This window comes from Terrapene carolina, unplaced genomic scaffold (assembly GCF_002925995.2).
Source record: "Terrapene carolina triunguis isolate 2854851 unplaced genomic scaffold, T_m_triunguis-2.0 Scaffold192, whole genome shotgun sequence".
Classification (NCBI taxonomy): Eukaryota; Metazoa; Chordata; order Testudines; family Emydidae; genus Terrapene; species Terrapene triunguis.
Window position 1 is genome coordinate 14,264,674 of NW_020664543.1, and position 17,779 is coordinate 14,282,452.

Genomic DNA, 17,779 nt, shown 5'->3' on the forward strand with positions numbered 1-17,779 from the left:
ATTGATTCCTGCACTGAAGCTGTGACTCTCATCCTATTTCACTTTAGAGAGAGTCACCATTCTCATCTTACCTCTTCATTAAAGAGACACTGACCTTAAAATAGCATCTGCTTTAAATAAAAACAGGTAAAAGTAATTCCAAGCCCTATACCTGCCCCTGATTCTCCTTGCAATTTTTGTGGGTTTACAATAACGGTTTGTTTTCTAATACAAGTTCTCTCTCCCCTGTTGCTATGTGAGATACAAGAGGGAAATTGACTAAGTGCATACTCAGTTTAATCATTTCCCCAAAGTGCTTTCAAAAGCACAAAAGAAACTGAAGAAATAACTTCTTTCTGTTATAGTAAACAAAACGATCTATCTTAGGTGTTACTTGTAACAACTACTAAGTGATTTTGCTCCCCAAACCTGGAAAGATGGAGAGAGGTTTGAAGTTACCATTCCCTGTTGCACTGATCAGTTAGGAAGTGGATTCCACTCCTCCTTTTTTGAAGAGATTGAAGGGAGAGTCTGAAGTCAGGTAAACTCCCTAAGCCATAGGCTTCAGCCTCTGTGGCTAAGTGTTACAAAAATGTCATGTAAGCCGCTTTGTTCAAACTTGTTTGGAACAGCGGATTTACAAGACTCTAGTGATCTAGAAGTTTTTAGGCAAACACATTCTGTAACAGGAAGCCACAAGGAGCTCTTGAGGGTGATAAATTCTCAGGCTAAAGACAACATCAATGACCTGAGCAATGACCTGAGTGGAGTTTATGTTACACCCACCCTCCTCTTTCACACAGAGGATGAACCCATAGAATAGAAGTCCCACTACGCAATGCTCCATCTTGACCCCTGCAGTCTCCAAGAACACCAACTCCACATTAAAAAGGAGTCAGGCCTATTTTATTCAACATAGGTGCATCCTCTGGGCTGCTGACAAGAGGCCAATATGATCCTCAGTTGATCAGAGTTCGGTTGCCTTTGTCTTAAGCTTGACATTAGTGTATTACACCAGAAGAGCAAGCAGAACCACAATCCAGTCCCAGACTCTAAATCCCCAAGTGTGGTCATGGATAGGTGGAGAGAACCTATTCTTGCTCAAAAGCTGCCTATATGCACAAACCCAGACTTGCAGCTCCTGCACCTCAGCACAAACCCACCAGCAGACTCCAAGTCAGAATTATTCTATACCTCCACAAAGATCAAAGAGAAACCGTGTGGCAGGGAAGAGTTTTTAAATACTTACAGCTTCCTGCTCCTGGGCATTTATCTGGTCTGTTTGTGTGTCCACAGGCTCAGGAACCTTTAGTGCATTGTACTGTAAATTCAAAAAATAAAATTCTAAATGTGTTGCCTCTCAATTCCGTTAAAAGTCCTACATGCTCCCAGAGCTAATATTTCCCCAGTAGCCAGACTAGTGCACTTTGGTCTCCCCAAAAACACTCTCGGACCCTTCCAAGTGAACTGGCTTCCTGCAGTAGGTCACCAATCAACTCAACTTGATGCCAGCTTCACAAATAGTGTTGGTTGTCTCTCATATGTACACAACTTACTCAGCACTACACTGTCACCAGGATGCTGGTAGTCTTGTACAGAGCCAAAACATGGTGCTGTATGGAAGCATTAACAATCTAATGCCAAAGGGTTACTATCTTGTCCCACAAACTAAGTCAAGTTATACAGATGAAAAAGAAGCTCCTGAATTCCTCTAAAGGTCAGTGGGTCCTTGTGGACTGAGCAGAGGGCCAGGAGCCAAGAACTGCTATGTTCTAATTCCAGCTCGGACACCAACCCCCTATGTCAGTGGTTCCCAAACTTTAACAACCCTTTCACTAAAATGTCAAGTCTCGTGAACCCCCTCCTAAAAATGAATATTTCCAAGGATCTTCTCCAGAGTATAAATTATAAAAGCAGTGATCTTGGAAATATAAAATTTGTTTTTATGACATGCTTATTACACACTATTTATTATTAATTTAATTATCATTACAGTATTTTTATTACATTATGAAAACGGCAACACTCTTCCAAGATCTCACTTTTGTAGCTTGTATCACTTTGAATAAGCCTGTTATAAGACAAGGCTCCTATGTTTCATCAAGGAGTATCAGATGTGAAACAGCATGAAGGTATTTAAGAAGCCAACTCAAAGAGTTCCTCCTACACAAGACTCAGGTCTTGAGCAGTCCAGGCAAACAACGCACGTTACAACAAAGCTTAAACTTGTTCTTCATAATCATTTTAAAATCAATACTAGCTGCCTATTTAATTTTAAAAACAGCAAAAAATATCCACTTCCCTTTCCATTTCTTATAAGGAGTCTTGAAGTTTAAATCTCCTCAGTGTGATAGATTTGCTTGCTTTCATCAGCTTAGCTCTTGGAAGTCCAGGGGCTCTGGGCTGCTGGCCCCATGCTGCCAGCGGTCCCTAGGGACAGCTCTGTCCGCCATTAGGGAATTTTTTCCCCCGAGAACCCCCTGTAACATTTCGCGAACCCCCAGCGGTTCACGAACCCCAGTTTGGGAACCACTGCCCTACGTGATACTGGGCAAGTCACTGCTTATTTGCCCAATGCCCATTTATTAAAAAAAAAAAAAAAAGAAGTTAACATCCACTTCATGGGATTAGTCTTATTACCACACCACTTCGGGGAGTTAACAGTGCTTTTTACTTCCTGCCCTTCAATGGCAAGGGTTGAACGGATGTTAACTCTGTGCTCTCTGGGGAGAGACTGTTCCATTTCTCAAGCCATCACACCTCATTCAATAGTTTATTTGCAAAATTTTACTCCAGTAGGCTTCTGGGCCAGGCCTTGGCCACAGCCAAGGAGAACACAGCACAGCTCAGAATGTGATAGAGGTGTACAAAGGTGGCCTTTTCACTACTGGACCAGCTGCATGCAGGCAAGTATCAGAGCATACATCACGCTGCTCTAAATTACGCAGACTACTAAAAGTCTCAAGAGGCTAATACGGCAGTTGGGAATCAGCAGAGAATAGAAAAGCTCTGACCATATACTCTTTCCTCAGGCCACTTCTACACCTACAGCCGGGAAAACCTATACAGGCTGTAAGAGAAAAAGCATTAGCTTTATGCCACTGGAGGATCCCCCTCCTCTAAAATGACCCCTCCTGTTTTTAGTTATGCCAACTTTTGTGCTAGCAGTGTGATGCAAAGCAGCTGCACACCACAGCACAGGATCTGGGCCAATACATCCTAATAATCTCACCTAGCAGCCTGCTAAAGGAAAAGTTCCCAGTTCTGTGTCTTGTGCATCAGATATGAGCAGCCTCCACTTGGATTTCAAAACAGCAACAATATCTAATTGAGGACGAGAATCTCACCTTCTTTTCAAACTCATCCACCATGCCAGCCTTAGCAACTCCAGTCTTGTAATAAACCCAATCAATAGCTGGGGGCTTCTCTGGCAAGGAGGTCAACCTGTACAGGTGGAGCAGAACAGCTGATAGAACAACCCCCAGTAATTTCAGAGAGCTCCCAGTTCCACACCAGGCAACTCTGCAGTATCCATTGTCCCACCCATCATCAGGCCCCAGGGTAGCAACTACACTAATTTTAGTTGCCAATATTTTCACTTGTCATTAACACGGAAATGGCAATATTGCTTTTTTTTTTTTTGGTGGATGGGCAAGTACGATACTCTCAGTTTTTTCATCATGAACATGGTAGGAGCAGGCAAGGAGAGTTTGTGAATGGAATGGTTTGTTTTCATTACAGTTTTGCAAGGCTGACAAAGTGTTTAAAAAAAAAAAAAGAAAGACAATAAGCAATGGCATTTTAGCTGTATCTACACTACAGAACCTGTGCTGGCACAGCCCCCAGTGTAGACAAAGGTTTTTGTCCAGCGTAGGAACACCACCTCCCTCAGCCATGCTAGCATGCTGACAAAAGGCCCTTCTGTCAGCATATCTGTATCTACACTGAGGGTTTTGTCAGCCTAACTATGTCACTAGCGGGGTGTATATTTTTCACACGCCCGACCGACATAGCAATGCAGGTATAAATTGTAAGTGAAGGCCAAATCTTAGCTGCATGTCAAACAACATGTGCATCTAGCAATAGCAAAGCTAACGTCCAATAGGATTCACTATTTTTTATAGCAAGATTTGGCAACAAGTCAAACATTTTTTAAAAGACTTTTTTGATCAGACCAAATGTAACCTCTCTCAGGACTCCCACTAACATTATAGCCACTGTAGCACTATGGAGAAGATCAAGAGAAAGCAGAATTTGGCTTAAAAAAAAAAGAAAAAAAGCAGGCTTTATCGTGAAGAATTAAGACAATTATTTTAACATCCTTATGGCAGGCACACAGTTATGAGAATAGCACTTCAAACTATTTTTACATTGGTTTACACATGGACTGCCAGTGCTGAATTGCTAATGCCACCGTCTTCTCGCCAGAGCAACCTTTTCACACTGAAATATACTCACTTGGCTGAAAGAGCATCGCTGCGTGTTTTCAGGGCATTAAATATAGCTTTCTGATTGGGAGGTACTCTCTCTGCAAATGCCATCCAGTCAATCGCTTTCAGAGCAGCTCTGCGACCTGCCATTTTTGTGTTCTAGAAAAATAAAACAGCAAAGAAACTTAAATTTGAAGAGGAATCTAGAAGAACAGGCAAGTTTATTTTCATCAGTGTAAAAGTCTGGGTATTTCATCAACTGAAACATCACTTCAGCTATCTCTTTGCTGCAATTGCACTCACTCTATTGACTCCCACCAAGAGTAATGCTCATAACAACACTTCGCATTTCTTATGTTGCTGAGAAGAGAGAAACACTTTACAAGCAATAATTGAGCACCACAATACTTCGCTTTGCTAGATAAGATATACAGAGTTCATTTCAACAGGACTCAAATGCAGTCATTCCTGGGGTGGAACATGGCAGCACACAGCAACACTATGAAACTATTTAAGACAAAGTAAAGGCTACTCTACCTAGTTACTGGAATTATAATAACCAACGTGTGGTTACTGAGCCACAGAGTCAGGCTCCAGATATCACCCTGCTCTCGCTACGGGAACTTTGATTGTCACCACTGATCACTACATTGATTTAACAGAATTATCAGACAGATTAAGGGCTGGAAGGGGCCACGACAGACCATCAAGTCCCGCCACCTCTCACCTGAAAGGCAGCACCACAAAGCCACTTCTAACGCCAAGCGGGGACATCATCGGAGGTTTGACTCAGGGGAGAAAGTGCTCCTCGACTCACCACCACCCCCCCTCCTCCTCCTCCCCCCCCAGACCCGAGTCCCCCCCAACCCGGCACAGCTCGGGGGAGGGGACAGGATCCGAGCACCGGCTGCGCCCGCCCGCCCGCCTCCCCACTCCCCTCCCCAGGCAGGGCCAGTCGGACACACCGCCCTGCTATGCAGAGTCCCCCCCCACCCCAGACACGCAGCGCCGCCCGTGCCGGGGTCTTCACCCCAACCCAAACCACCCGGGTTAGTCTCACCTTCAGCGACCGCCACCACCCTGCTACTAGGCACCCTCCGGAAACCCGGTCCGACGCCAACCAATCATAGCCCGGTGCCCCCGGAAGGACTCACTCGCACTCTCCTCCCACCCCCCCTTAGACAACCCGGAAATGATTCTCAACGGCTCTTTTAACAGCAATATAATTTCAAAAAATCTTCCCCTCCCTTTTACTCTTCATTTCAACCGCCAGTCTCCAAAATTCCGAGTTTTCCAGGGGCATGTCCCCTACTCACTTCCGGTTGCCCCGGAACTAATATTCCGCTCTTCCTCAGGGGTTGCCTATTATATTATATTGTATTCCTGTGTTTTTCTTTACCGCCTTGCGCCTGGGGATCCCCCCCTTAACACAGCCATTGGTTTGTGTGCGTCGCGGGAGGATTTTGGTGTGACGGGGAGGCCGCTGGTGACCCGGAAGTCAAGTCCGGCTCTTCCTGGGAGGAGGGGAACAGTTGTGAGGGAAGCGATGGCTGCCGGGCGCCGGACCCAGCTCTCCCCCCAGCGCTGAGCGAGGGTGGCCGCCCTCGCCTGGGACTCCCCACGAAGTCACGGTCCAGGATGGCGGAGCTGATGGCGGCCGGGGATGGGCCGCCCCGGGGCCGTACGCCCAGCCCGGTACTGGGGGGCATCCCGGTTCCTCCCGGGCCGCCGAGCCCCCGCCTGGCCGGGCCTGCCTGTTCCGGAGGGGGGTTGTCCCCGCGTAGCTCCGAGCCGCCCGTCGCGGACAGGTCTGGCTCCGGCTCCAAGTGGGTCCGGCTCAATGTGGGCGGCACATACTTCGTGAGCACCCGGCAGACCCTGTGTCGGGAGCCCAAGTCCTTCCTGTGCCGCCTCTGCTGCCAGGACGGGCCCGAGCTGGGCTCGGACAAGGTGAGGGGCTGCGCGGGGCGGGCAACGGGCGCCATATGAACCCCCGACGCCGTGCAAACTCCTATGGAGACCACAATCCCGATCGCACCCTCACGGAAGCTTCATCCCTTCCCCCCGAACTGACTAACCTGCCCCCCGCTAGAGATACAGAGCGGTCAGTGTCCCCCCCTTCCGCCAGGAAATAGCAGGACTGCAGCGTCCACATACACACGCAACCACACTTAATCCGTGTTAGTCATAACCACCACCCCAAAATAGCGGGGGGCAGTGTGTCCCTACAGCCTCTAACGCCCCCTCCAGTCACCGCAGGCTCCTCTCGCGCACACACCAATCTAGGCTTTGGGCTATTTCTGCTGGGGAGGAGGGGACCCAGTTCAGATCAGACAACTTGAAGGGGTTGAAGCTGTGGGCATTTATTCACCCAGCATAAACACCAACCGTACCCCTCTCATCCAGATCATCTGCTGTGCGCATAAATCTTTCCTCTGCTACATCTGCTGTCATAAAAGGAGCTAGACAGACAATCTCTTACCCTCCCCCATACTCTTCCACTACGGCTATACCCACATCACAACACTAACTACCAGCTTTGTTTCCCACACCCATGTGTACTCAACACCCATCAGTGTATCACATACCCCCAAATCCTTTAGGCTGCACCTAAACAATGACTTATTTATGAGGACTAATGAGTTTGGGGAAGTCCTCATCAATTATAAAACACTTGTCTGTTCTCTAGATCTAAGTATTTAGTAACTTTTCTCAGCCTAGGAATATATTTGTCATTTCTCCTTTTCTTTATATTCTTCTGTGGTTTGCTTTATTACTTACTAAGTGTATTAATATACGCTATTTACTTTGGTCTGTGGCTTTGAGAACTCAGATTTCAACCTCCTACCCCTACTGGGAATTTCACAAATGAATCAATATGTTGGTAACTACAATCTTTTTTTTCTAGAATATTCTTTATATAATTATCACAAAACACTTTACAGAGAGATTAGATACAGAATTAAATAAATACTCCTTCCTCCCAGCTACAAGATTAATCAGGAGTTAAAATTCCTACTTGTCAAATAATCTGTTTAAGGTATTTATAATAGTTCCCATTACCTTAGTATCTCAGTACAGAGTAAGAAGGGGTTCAGGAAAAAAACATTTATTCTGCTGTACAGCAGACTGCCCCAATCTCAGTAGCACCTAATTTGCTCAATGAACAAAATAAGATGAACTATTCTGTGATGTTTAAAAACAGCACTGTGACCTACTTGTAATGATCACGAATGCTTGCTGCGTCAAAGTATTTCTAAAAGGTCTGTGTTGTTCTGTGTCAACACATTAAACTTGGTTCATAGAATCATAGACTATCAGGGTTGGAAGGGACCTCAGGAGGTCATCTAGTCCAACCCCCTGCTCAAAGCAGGACCAATCCCCAACTAAATCATGTGTGGGAAAGAAATGTTTTCTTTCACCTATTAATTGTTGATAATCTTACCATGTTGTGCACTGTGAAAGGCCCTACATAGATCTAACTTGTTATTGCAGTGTTGATTTTAAGAAGTGAAAAAATAAGGAGGTGCGCTAAGTGTCTGATGCATAGTTTAGAAATCAACATGTTGTCTAGAGGAGATGTAAACCATTAATAATTTGCAATGAGGCCTGGGTTATGTGTATCTTAGTTTTCTTTAATTTCCTCAGAAGCATTATTTTGTTTTCTGATTGAACAAGTCACAGAAACAAAAAGCAGACTGACATAAAAAGACTGCAGTTTTTGTAGGAGCAATAACATTTGTCCCTGTTGTCACAGTGCTGAGTGAGTGCTACTGTGACCTACATTTTTGTTTATTTTGATTTATAGGAAAAAGCACTTGTCCCTTAAGGTGCCTAGGTTTCGGGTCTGCCTGCATGGATCCAGTTATAGGATTTGGGGCTTAGTTCATAAACAGTCAAATATTTTTAAAATTTCAATATCAATAAATATTGGAATCACCAAGACAAACACTTTACCTTATTGTAACCCTCCCCCCAACCCTAATTGTTTATTGCTGTCCATTATCACATTGTCTAAATATTGGGCCCACTCCAGCAAATACTCATAAGAGTAGGCCCCATTGACTCCTTTGAGATAGAGTTCGCAAGATTATGTTCTAAAGTTTTAATATATTCAGGTCACGGACTATCTTATTTGTCTGTAAAGTACTGTAGAAATATTATTTATTTCTAAACCTCATCAGTAGCATTTGGTGCTTTAGGAGCAGATATTTGTGCTAGTAGTCGCATCTAAGAGATGAATTGGTACATACAGACACACTGAATCCAGCATGGTATATAAAGATAGAGATTTGAAATAAAGATTAACAAGGACTGTATCTATGGAAATATGATTTAGAGAGAGAAATGAGTAAAATGTGAAATCTGTATCTTAAGTGATAAGCTGAGATTTGGACTATGTGCAAGGAAGTTTTGTTCTAAAGATGCATTTTATGGAACAAGAGCCATTTCAATGTAGTTAAATTTTAGAGCTGACGCTAATTTGCATTGTGGAGATTGCCTGATTCCCAAAGGGTCCTTTGGCCTTGGTGTAATTTTCAGATAAATAAAAAGGAGTTTAGGAGTTTGCCATTTATATAAACAGAAGGTTATTAAAAAAAAAAATTGGAGTTGCCTCTTCTTTTTACATGAAAGAAAACCCAATTCCTGTGATCAGGATGATCTGTTTCATGCTATTGCTCCCACACACCAACTTCTCTGGTTCACTTTAACCATCCCTTTAACAGGTACTCATGCTGGATCAGAAGTTGCAGAAAGAAAATTAGCGTAGACAGGCTCACTTGCCACATTCCGACCTTCCCCACCCCAAACACTACTCAACATTGCAAACATGGGCCTGTCTATGCTACAGAAATTTTGCAAAGTTTTCTCATCATTGTTAACACCAATACAGCTTCAGGAGGGGTTAGTAATTTTAGGAGTCCCAGTGTAGAGAGGCATCTAGCTTGACTCCCATGTATGTTTCACAGGATGAGACAGGGGCATATCTCATCGACAGGGATCCCACTTATTTTGGGCCGATCCTGAACTACCTCCGACATGGAAAACTCATAATAAACAAGGAGCTGGCAGAAGAAGGTAAGAAACATTTATTGCAGAGCAAACAACTGTAAACGCCCCATTGGCACGGTTTGACTTGCCAGTCATTACTTAGAGCTAGTCTGGGTGTGGAGGCTTCCTAATGCATTAACATGGTGCCTTGTGTGTCAGCTCCATTTCGCAATAATGCGGTTTTCTTTTAGATTCCCACAAAGACGCTCATGAATAATATGAAGCCGATATATACTGGAAGCAGAGACTTCTAGATCTTAATGCAGGCTATCCTTGCTATGCTCAACTCATTGGCTTTGAACAGCAAATTGTACTTTTTGAGAGAGGAGACATTGTCTAAGAATGATCTCCTGTTCTCTTTTCAAAAACTGCAGTCCTGTATATCCAGAGACATAAATGGCTTTTTTGTAATATGCTGAGATGATGAAATAGATTGATCTGAGATGGCTAAAACTATTTTGCCAAAAGCCTCCAATAAAAGAGCAGAATTTCCGTATTACAGCCTGGTGGGTTTCTATAATCCTAGAGAAGGGGGAGTATGCCTCTGTTAGACGATATATGCTTTCACATAAGGAGGCTATGACCATCTGAGTAGAGCATTTTCTTAGACTCAGATCAATACCACCATCCATTCTGCATCCATTTATTGTACCACATACAGGCTTAGATTGCAAATATAAAGTTAACTACAAATTGATGCCATGCACTGCATCCTTTTGATAAAATTGTCCTTATTCTGTTTTCTGTTGACTAACAGAATTTCTTCCTCTGCTTTTGGATTTGTGTAGGGGTACTGGAAGAAGCCGAGTTTTACAATATTGCATCCCTGGTGCGTCTGGTGAAGGAGCGGATACGGGACAATGAGAACAGAACCTCTCAAGTAATGCATCTTAAAACTTAAGTAGAAAAACTCAGTCATCAGGATTCAGTCATTTATAAAGGTGTGACAGAGGGACAGTGTGCTGCAGGGTGAGACACGTGACCGCAGACTTGGTGTCTAGTCTCTCAAGTAGTTGGATGTCCCTACTTTCTGATGGATCCGACATGATTGAGAGCACGCATCCTTCATGGTTACTGGCACAGGCTCTCAAATCTACTCCCCGATATTTGCAGGTAGAGGTCAGGAGCAATTGAATTGAAGGGGGCTGGAAATGGGGTCAGTTGAAACAAGGCGTGAAAATGAGGACTCAGAGGCAATAGCTGGGACTTTGCGATCCAAAAAGCAGATTAGCCAGCTGACCTACTAAAAGATCTTATGAGTACGTGGGCCATGCATCCCATTTAGAGAATGGGAGTTGCTTTAATATGTTTTATTAAATTTGCAATTAATAAAAGTGTAGTGATACTATTTTGGCAGAAAACGTTAGGTTGCATAAACAGTTTGTGTGAGTGCCCAGTGTAGTCTATTTCCCTTTCCTTGGTGTGGGACGTTACTAGAATTCTGGGTCGCGCTTTCCCTAAAGTCAACCCTAAGAAAGGGAACTTGGGTGATTTTCTCTCCCATTATATTTACAAAATGAGATCTACGGACATGCTTTTCTTGTCCTTCCCAGACAACTTTAATATTTCCATCAAATATAAGCCTTCTCAGAACAGCATCTTCTCTCAGTATTTCTTTATTGCAATTCTTTTTGCTGCTGCTGAACTGTTGTTTTTAATTTGTAGAATCAATACTAGACGAGTAAAATTTTCAAAACACACCTGGAGGACTTGGGCTCCTATCATTTACATGCTTTTGACAATGTCACCTCAAAATCCTCACTACCCTCACCAGGAAAAATAATGTAGACTAGTTTGGGAAAGTCTATGCAACTCAGTCTTCCTCTTCATTATAATCCTCAAGGCACAAAATAGATCAGGTTTCCCTACAAGAAGACACTAAAGCCTCAGCTGTATTTCTTTATCTGAAAGCAAACACCGCTAAGCCAACTCCCTCTCCTGATTTTAAAATTCCTGCTTTTTGTTTTTTTCCCTGGGTGCTCTAGGGACCTGTGAAACATGTGTACAGAGTCCTGCAGTGCCAAGAGGAAGAGCTCACACAGATGGTGTCCACTATGTCTGATGGATGGAAATTTGAACAGGTACTGTTGCCAATGATTGCCATTCCTATATCCAAAGAAAGGGATCCCCCTGTGGGAACAGCATATGGAATGAGTTTATAGGTCTGTTTAACTACCCCTCTCACGACTCCTTCCTGCTGGTGGCGGGGAGTCTGTATCCAGAATCAGCCCACCTGATATGGAATAACTGGCAGGGGAACAACAGTAGCTTACTGAACCCCTAACCATAAATAAATAATGTTCCCTTGAGATCTTTTGTATCCTTGTCGGACTCTTAAGAAATTCTTCTCTCCTCCCACATTTTCCTGGCCCCACTGTGGAGCTTTTATCCAAGGAGAATGATGGGATCCAGGAGAAGTGAAAACTACTTTCTTCAGAGCCCAGCAGCACAACCCCTTCACAGAGAAGTGTTGAGTGACATGAGAAATACCTTGCCCTGCAAATGTGAAAGATGCTACATTTACAACACAAGTTTGCTTGGCCATGTTTCAAGGGAGTTGCCGAGGGCATAAATCAGCCCCAACTTTGGTATCAGAAATCACAAACAGTTCTCTTGTGTGGATATACAAAGAACTTAAGCCACCAAGCTGGTCTATAGATCATGACAGTTCCTGAACTGTAGCTGAGATAGATCTGCAATATCTGTTTGCAATGAAATAGGAGGACACCAAATGGCTCATAGGACTAATAGGATAGAGCCTTCACTTCTAGATCTATTCAAATCCAGCCCAGTTTAGTAGTGACCAAAAGCTGTGACTGTCTGCTAGCTGTGCAGTCACCAATGTGATGGTTCAGTGTCCATTTTCCAATGGACAAGTGTCCATATCCAGGGGCAGCTCCAGGCACCAGCGCAGCAAACACGTGCCTGGGGCGGCAAGCCGCGGGGGGCGGCCTGTCGGTCCCTGTGCGGGTGGCAGTCAGGCAGCCTTCGGCGGCATGCCTGCGGGAGGTCCACCGGTCCCGCAGCGGGGACACCAAAGGCAAGCACCGGCGGACCTCCCGCAGGCATGCCGCCGAATCAGCGTGACCAGCGGACCGCCCGTGGGCGCGCCGCCGAAAGCCGCCTGACTGCCATGCTTGGGGCGGCAAAACACAGAGCCGCCCCTGTCCATATCACATTTGGCACTATTTACTCTTTGTTAGCAGTCTTAACACAGACACCAAGGATTAACCAGGGTGAGGAATTCAATTCCCCTGTCATCCCGACAGGTTCTCTCTATGGCTATATCTATGCTATGAGCTAGGGCTGCGATTCCTTGGCTCATATACACGTACTCCACTAGCTCAATGAGAGCTAGTGCGAGTATAAATAGCAGTGTAGCTGAGGTAGGGAAGATAGCTGCTAAATATCTTTCCTAACTAACATGGATTCTGTGTATCCACAGTGACTTGTGGTCTGAAGTGCAGCTGTTTATGTTCATTATAGTTTAGACAGTCAAGTGGTAAAATACAAAGGGAAAACAGTCCATTGACATCCTAAAACCAAGTCTTTTGTCCTCAGTAGTGAATCAATGCAACCATTAAAGCTCATTCATTGTACAAGCCATTTCCATTATTACAGCTTGGCTAATCCTCCTTCAGACCCACAGAACAATGGATATGATTATTATACTCAGGGGACAGGGAGCCGCATCTATCCCTTGTTATAAGTGTGAGGTTCTCTTTTCTAAAATCCTTTGTGCAGAACTAGTGTGTCCATTAAAATACACACGAGATTCATACTGTTTTTCTTCAGGATGTAAAATCCAAGGCTAGTCTGAAGAGCAGGGCTGAGAAATACAAATTACCGCTATGCTGTTTACTCCAGGCTGTCAGTTTAATGTAATCATTATAAAAGAATTGTGCTAGTTTGCCAGGTGTCCTTTAGTTGTTGGAATATGCTGTCCTACCTTTGTGACAAATAAATTGCCTGTCCAGTGTTTCTGCATCAAAAAGTCAGAAGCTGTATTCCTAGAATTTCGTTAAACAAGTGTATCGTCTGGACTGAGTGACTCCTTCTGTAGAGCCCACATTGCCTGGCATATCCATTCTCTGAAGTATTTGGCTAAGGTTTAACAGTTTGTATTGCAAAATGTGATAGATATTTTCAATGTTTTCATTAATTGGAAAATGCATCACAGCTTTCCATGTTACCCTTTCAGTCAATTTTCCCTGAGTTCAGCCACCACCAGGGGGCTCTGTAGCACTTCCAGTCATGGACCAAGAATATGCATACTATTTGACAGGAAAGCTTATAACACAAGTTAAGACCCCAGAGATTTTTGTCCTGTTGAAACTTTAGATCTGACTGGGTTCAACCAGCCACACACAAAGCGATAACAAGGACAGAGCAAAGTCCATTGGCTATTGCTGCATTAATCCTTACATCCTCTTGGTTATTTTCCTGTTCTTCAGCTAATCAGCATTGGATCTTCCTATAACTATGGAAATGAGGACCAGGCAGAATTCCTCTGTGTCGTCTCAAGGGAGCTCAACAACTCTACCAATGGCATTGTCATCGAACCTAGTGAGAAGGCAAAGGTGAGGAGCCTGGTTAAGAGAGTGGTCTTTAAATGTCCCCGTACACAGAAAAGAAATTCCTCTATGCTCTAATGATGCCATGAGGTTGACAGTAGTAATTCCTTGCACACGCTTATTCTCTTTCACTCTTCCCTCCGCTCCCACATCCTCCAGTAAGATTTGCAGTTTTACTAGATGACATTACAGCAAATCTATCCAGATCCAAAGCTCTTCATACATTTCACATTGAGCCATAGCTTTACGGGAAAGAGATGAACTTTTTTTTTTTTAAATGTGTAAAAAGGAGGGAAGAAGGGGTTAGCACAACGAGGAAGATTGAAGCAGATCACATTTCCTAGCTGACAGCCATTGCAGGGAGTAAAGGAGGTAGGTTGTTTGTTTTCCTTTGATCAACCTTTGATCAGGATCTGAAAAATATGAAACTATCCTTCTGAACTTCCTACATGCAACTGACCCGTCTCTAGAAGAGGCTTTATCATCTCTTATCTCCAGTTTTTCTAAAGGTTCTGAGGGAGGCTCATAGGTTTAGTGATCTTGACTATAGACCTTGGAACTAGTCACTCCACTCCTAGCTCTGCCATACACGCTCTGTGGCCTTGGGCAGGTCATATAACCCAACTGTAAAATGGTTATAATGCTTACCTCACAGAGGTGACTAGAATTTGCGTCTTAACATTTGTGAAGTACAATATTATACTTTTTAAAAATCCTTCTACAGTTCATGCTGTTGAATCTGAGTGGGTGAGGTATCTGGGTAGAAAAATGGAAAGAATTGCATTATGGACCAAGACTATGCATCTTTAAACATGCACAGATCACACAGCCTCAAACAATAAATGTTATGACCAAAAGCCAAGTGTTTTTAGCACAGGCCTGTTATGCCTTGCGGTGACCAAAAGCCAAGTGTTTTTAGCACAGGCCTGTCTTTTCCAAGGAAATCAGTCATTCATAAAAGTTATATAAAAACCAGCGGCCACTCCTGATGATTCTTTGTACATTCCCCTCCTCCATCAATTTTTCCTTCCCCTATTGACACAAATAGCATTTTTCGAAACATGAGAACTAATATCCAAATTTGTCCAAGTTCAACCTTTATTACACTGGTCCTTCTCTTTTCAGATTCTTCAGGAGCGAGGATCCCGGATGTGATCCACGTGTCTGGTTCTGTTATACTCCGAGATGTCAAAAGGGCAATCTAGCTGGGCAGAGCGTTTCTTCGCAGTTCAGCCTTGCTCTTGTACAGTAACCGAGCTAACGCAAAGCAAAGCTGAGCCTGTCCTGCCAACAGAGAATAATTCTGGTCAAAACCAAAGGCTTCCCCCTAATCCCAGGAAACAAAGGAAAGAAGAGACTCTTCCAGTCGGATAGTCCCTTTTTCAAATGTTTGTTTTTGTTTTCTTGGCCGGCGCTGTATTGAATTTTTCCAACAATGGCTGGGCCGGATTCCCAGTCAGAGCCTTTGGGAGGGTTGCTCAGGTCCATGAGCCCGTGTAGTCAGCCCAACCTCCAGTGGGATGGAGTAGGTGAAAGAGGATTTGTATTAGAGCTGTGCCATTTTGTGTGCCCAAGTTTATCAAGTAGAAAACTTGGAGATACCCTGCAGCGTTCCTCCCCACCAGTTGGCCCCACACAAATCAGATGAAAAGGGTTTAGAAATGAGTGACAAAAACAAGAACTGTCTTTTTTATACTGAAACTTTTTTCATTCTTGCTTTGTATTTGTTTGTCAGGTTCCTGAGAACCGAGTTCGATACAAAATAATCCTAGTGGGGAGAGCAGTTGTGTTTCTGTCTAATGTGGGCTTTGGGGGAGGGGTCTACTGCTGGCACTATTATATATGGGCTCTTGGCATATCCCAAAGCCCATTGCTCTTCATGCATTTTTAAAAATCGACATTGGCCCATGCTAGTGACAGAGTAAATGGTTCTGTCCTTTATTCTCTCCAGGTTGGATGAGAGTGGTGACAGGGATCCTGTCCCACTTCCCCTCCAGTCCCTTGCCACAGCTCTATCTTAGCCTGGCATGATGTTATTTGATTTACCCAGGTTAGGGACTTGTTGCTGCCACGTTCAGCTTTGCCTTGTTTGTCTCCAGCAGCATGGACTCCCTTGATCTCCTGCTGTCTTCTCCCAGCAGGAGGAGTTAGGGGAGGCTTTATTTTGTACTGTAGCAAGCAGGTAGGTTTGTTTTAAATCCATCAGATAGTTTGGGGAGGAGAGCCCCTATTTACATATGGCAATTCCACATCTGCAGCCTGCTCATTACCCCACCTTTAGTAGGTCAGCCCGAAGTACCAAGGGGCATTGCAGAGACTTTGGGGGGCTTGGTGAAAGTTGCCAAAATGTTGTAATGTTTCTTGTCCAAAGTGACGTGTCGACTTTTGTGACTTTTTTTGGAATGCCTTGAATGGACGTGCAAATGTTCGTTTGTGCCTCTCTTTAATTCTAATTTTAGCCAAACTGGACTCACTGGTCCCTTCAATGAATTGGTGCCACCCCTAAGCAGTGACATGTCCCTACTATCTGGTAAATGGAATTTCGTAGGAATTTGCTGCATGTTTTTCCCTTCGTCCTGGCTTTGTCCTTTGTAGCCCAGTGCTGTGGCACGTGGGCTTTTGAGTCGAGTCCCAAACTGCCATTGAACCAAAGTTCCAGGTACACTGGAATTCACTGGCATTGGCAAGGCCATAGTGGACGGTCCTGGAGTAGGCCATGAGCACAGAATTCCTTGTTTGGATTGATGAATGTGGGATTTCCCCCTGAAGGAATTGGGCTCACTGTGGTCTTGTCAGTGTTTTGTGCATAGGGAAGTTCCCTATCCTGTCTCCTTGTTGGCTTGGGGCAGAGGGCAGCGACCAGTGGTTTGAGGGTATGGATGACCTTTTCAATGAACAAGGTGCAGTAAAGAAATTCAGAGGGATACCCCCCACACACACTCTCCAGTCCAGCTTTTCCCCACACTGCTGTCAGCATACCTCCTCCAGTGGGGTCTTCACCTCTTTCTCAGGAAGGAGGGTTGATTATCTTGTAGTAGCTAGTCTTGATAACAGACTGTGCCAAATGTCTGAACTCCCATTGTGTCAGTTTTGGGCTGCTGAAATTCAGTTGGTGTGGCACCATACTCAATAATCCAGCTTTCGTACTCCCTCAATCTTCCCTGTCTGTCATGTGATGAAATGGTGTGGGTGTGATTGGACTGGATGCCTTGGCTGGGCCCAAATAACACTGTGATGTGTACATATAGCTCTTATCTATGGGTATCTTGTATCCCCAGCCATTGTCAGTTTGTAGTCACAACTGAGAAATAAAATGCATATATGCAGTTTAGCAGCATAAAAGCCACATATCACACTAGCCTTCACATCACCATCTCTCTTTTCCCCCCAGGGAGAAGGGGAAGTTGGGAATTAGTCAAGAAAGATCAGAGTAACGATAACAGGAGTAACTTAGCTGCCCTGTCAGTCACAGTCAATACAAGCCCAACTGACTTGCTGTTCAGGCTGGTGGGCACGAAGCAGTGCTAGGTTTGCTTGGAGGGTGATGTTTTAATCCAGTACAATTTGAGTTGACAGAATGATACCTCATTGCTTTTTTTGGGTCATCAAAAACACCATGCCTCATGAAGCCCATTTGAGGAGTGCCTGCTGTCAGAATAGCAGTTTGAAAAAGACTACCGCCCTACCTTCTCCACACCAGAGGGAACGGCTCCAGTAAAACAAACCAGAAGAAGAACCTGGTAG

At 44.3% G+C, this 17,779-nt stretch overlaps 2 protein-coding genes across 2 annotated transcripts; one reads left to right on the forward strand and one right to left on the reverse strand.

Annotated features, from left to right (window-relative positions):
* Nucleotides 1–1,201: 1,201 nt before the first annotated feature.
* Nucleotides 1,202–5,540, reverse strand: ATP5PD (ATP synthase peripheral stalk subunit d). The gene is made up of 4 exons (XM_024214126.2): nt 5,470–5,540; nt 4,438–4,568; nt 3,327–3,423; nt 1,202–1,300 (listed from the first exon to the last, which is right to left on the reverse strand). Exons 2-4 carry the CDS (start codon nt 4,557–4,559, stop codon nt 1,217–1,219), a joined length of 303 nt encoding a protein of 100 aa, XP_024069894.2. The 5' UTR covers nt 4,560–4,568; nt 5,470–5,540; the 3' UTR covers nt 1,202–1,216.
* Nucleotides 5,541–5,938: 398 nt separating this feature from the next.
* KCTD2 (potassium channel tetramerization domain containing 2) lies at nt 5,939–17,349 on the forward strand. The gene is made up of 6 exons (XM_024214108.3): nt 5,939–6,359; nt 9,380–9,488; nt 10,250–10,341; nt 11,447–11,542; nt 13,916–14,041; nt 15,161–17,349. The coding sequence occupies exons 1-6, from the start codon at nt 6,048–6,050 to the stop codon at nt 15,188–15,190; spliced, it is 765 nt and encodes a 254-aa protein (XP_024069876.1). The 5' UTR covers nt 5,939–6,047; the 3' UTR covers nt 15,191–17,349.
* Nucleotides 17,350–17,779: the final 430 nt, after the last annotated feature.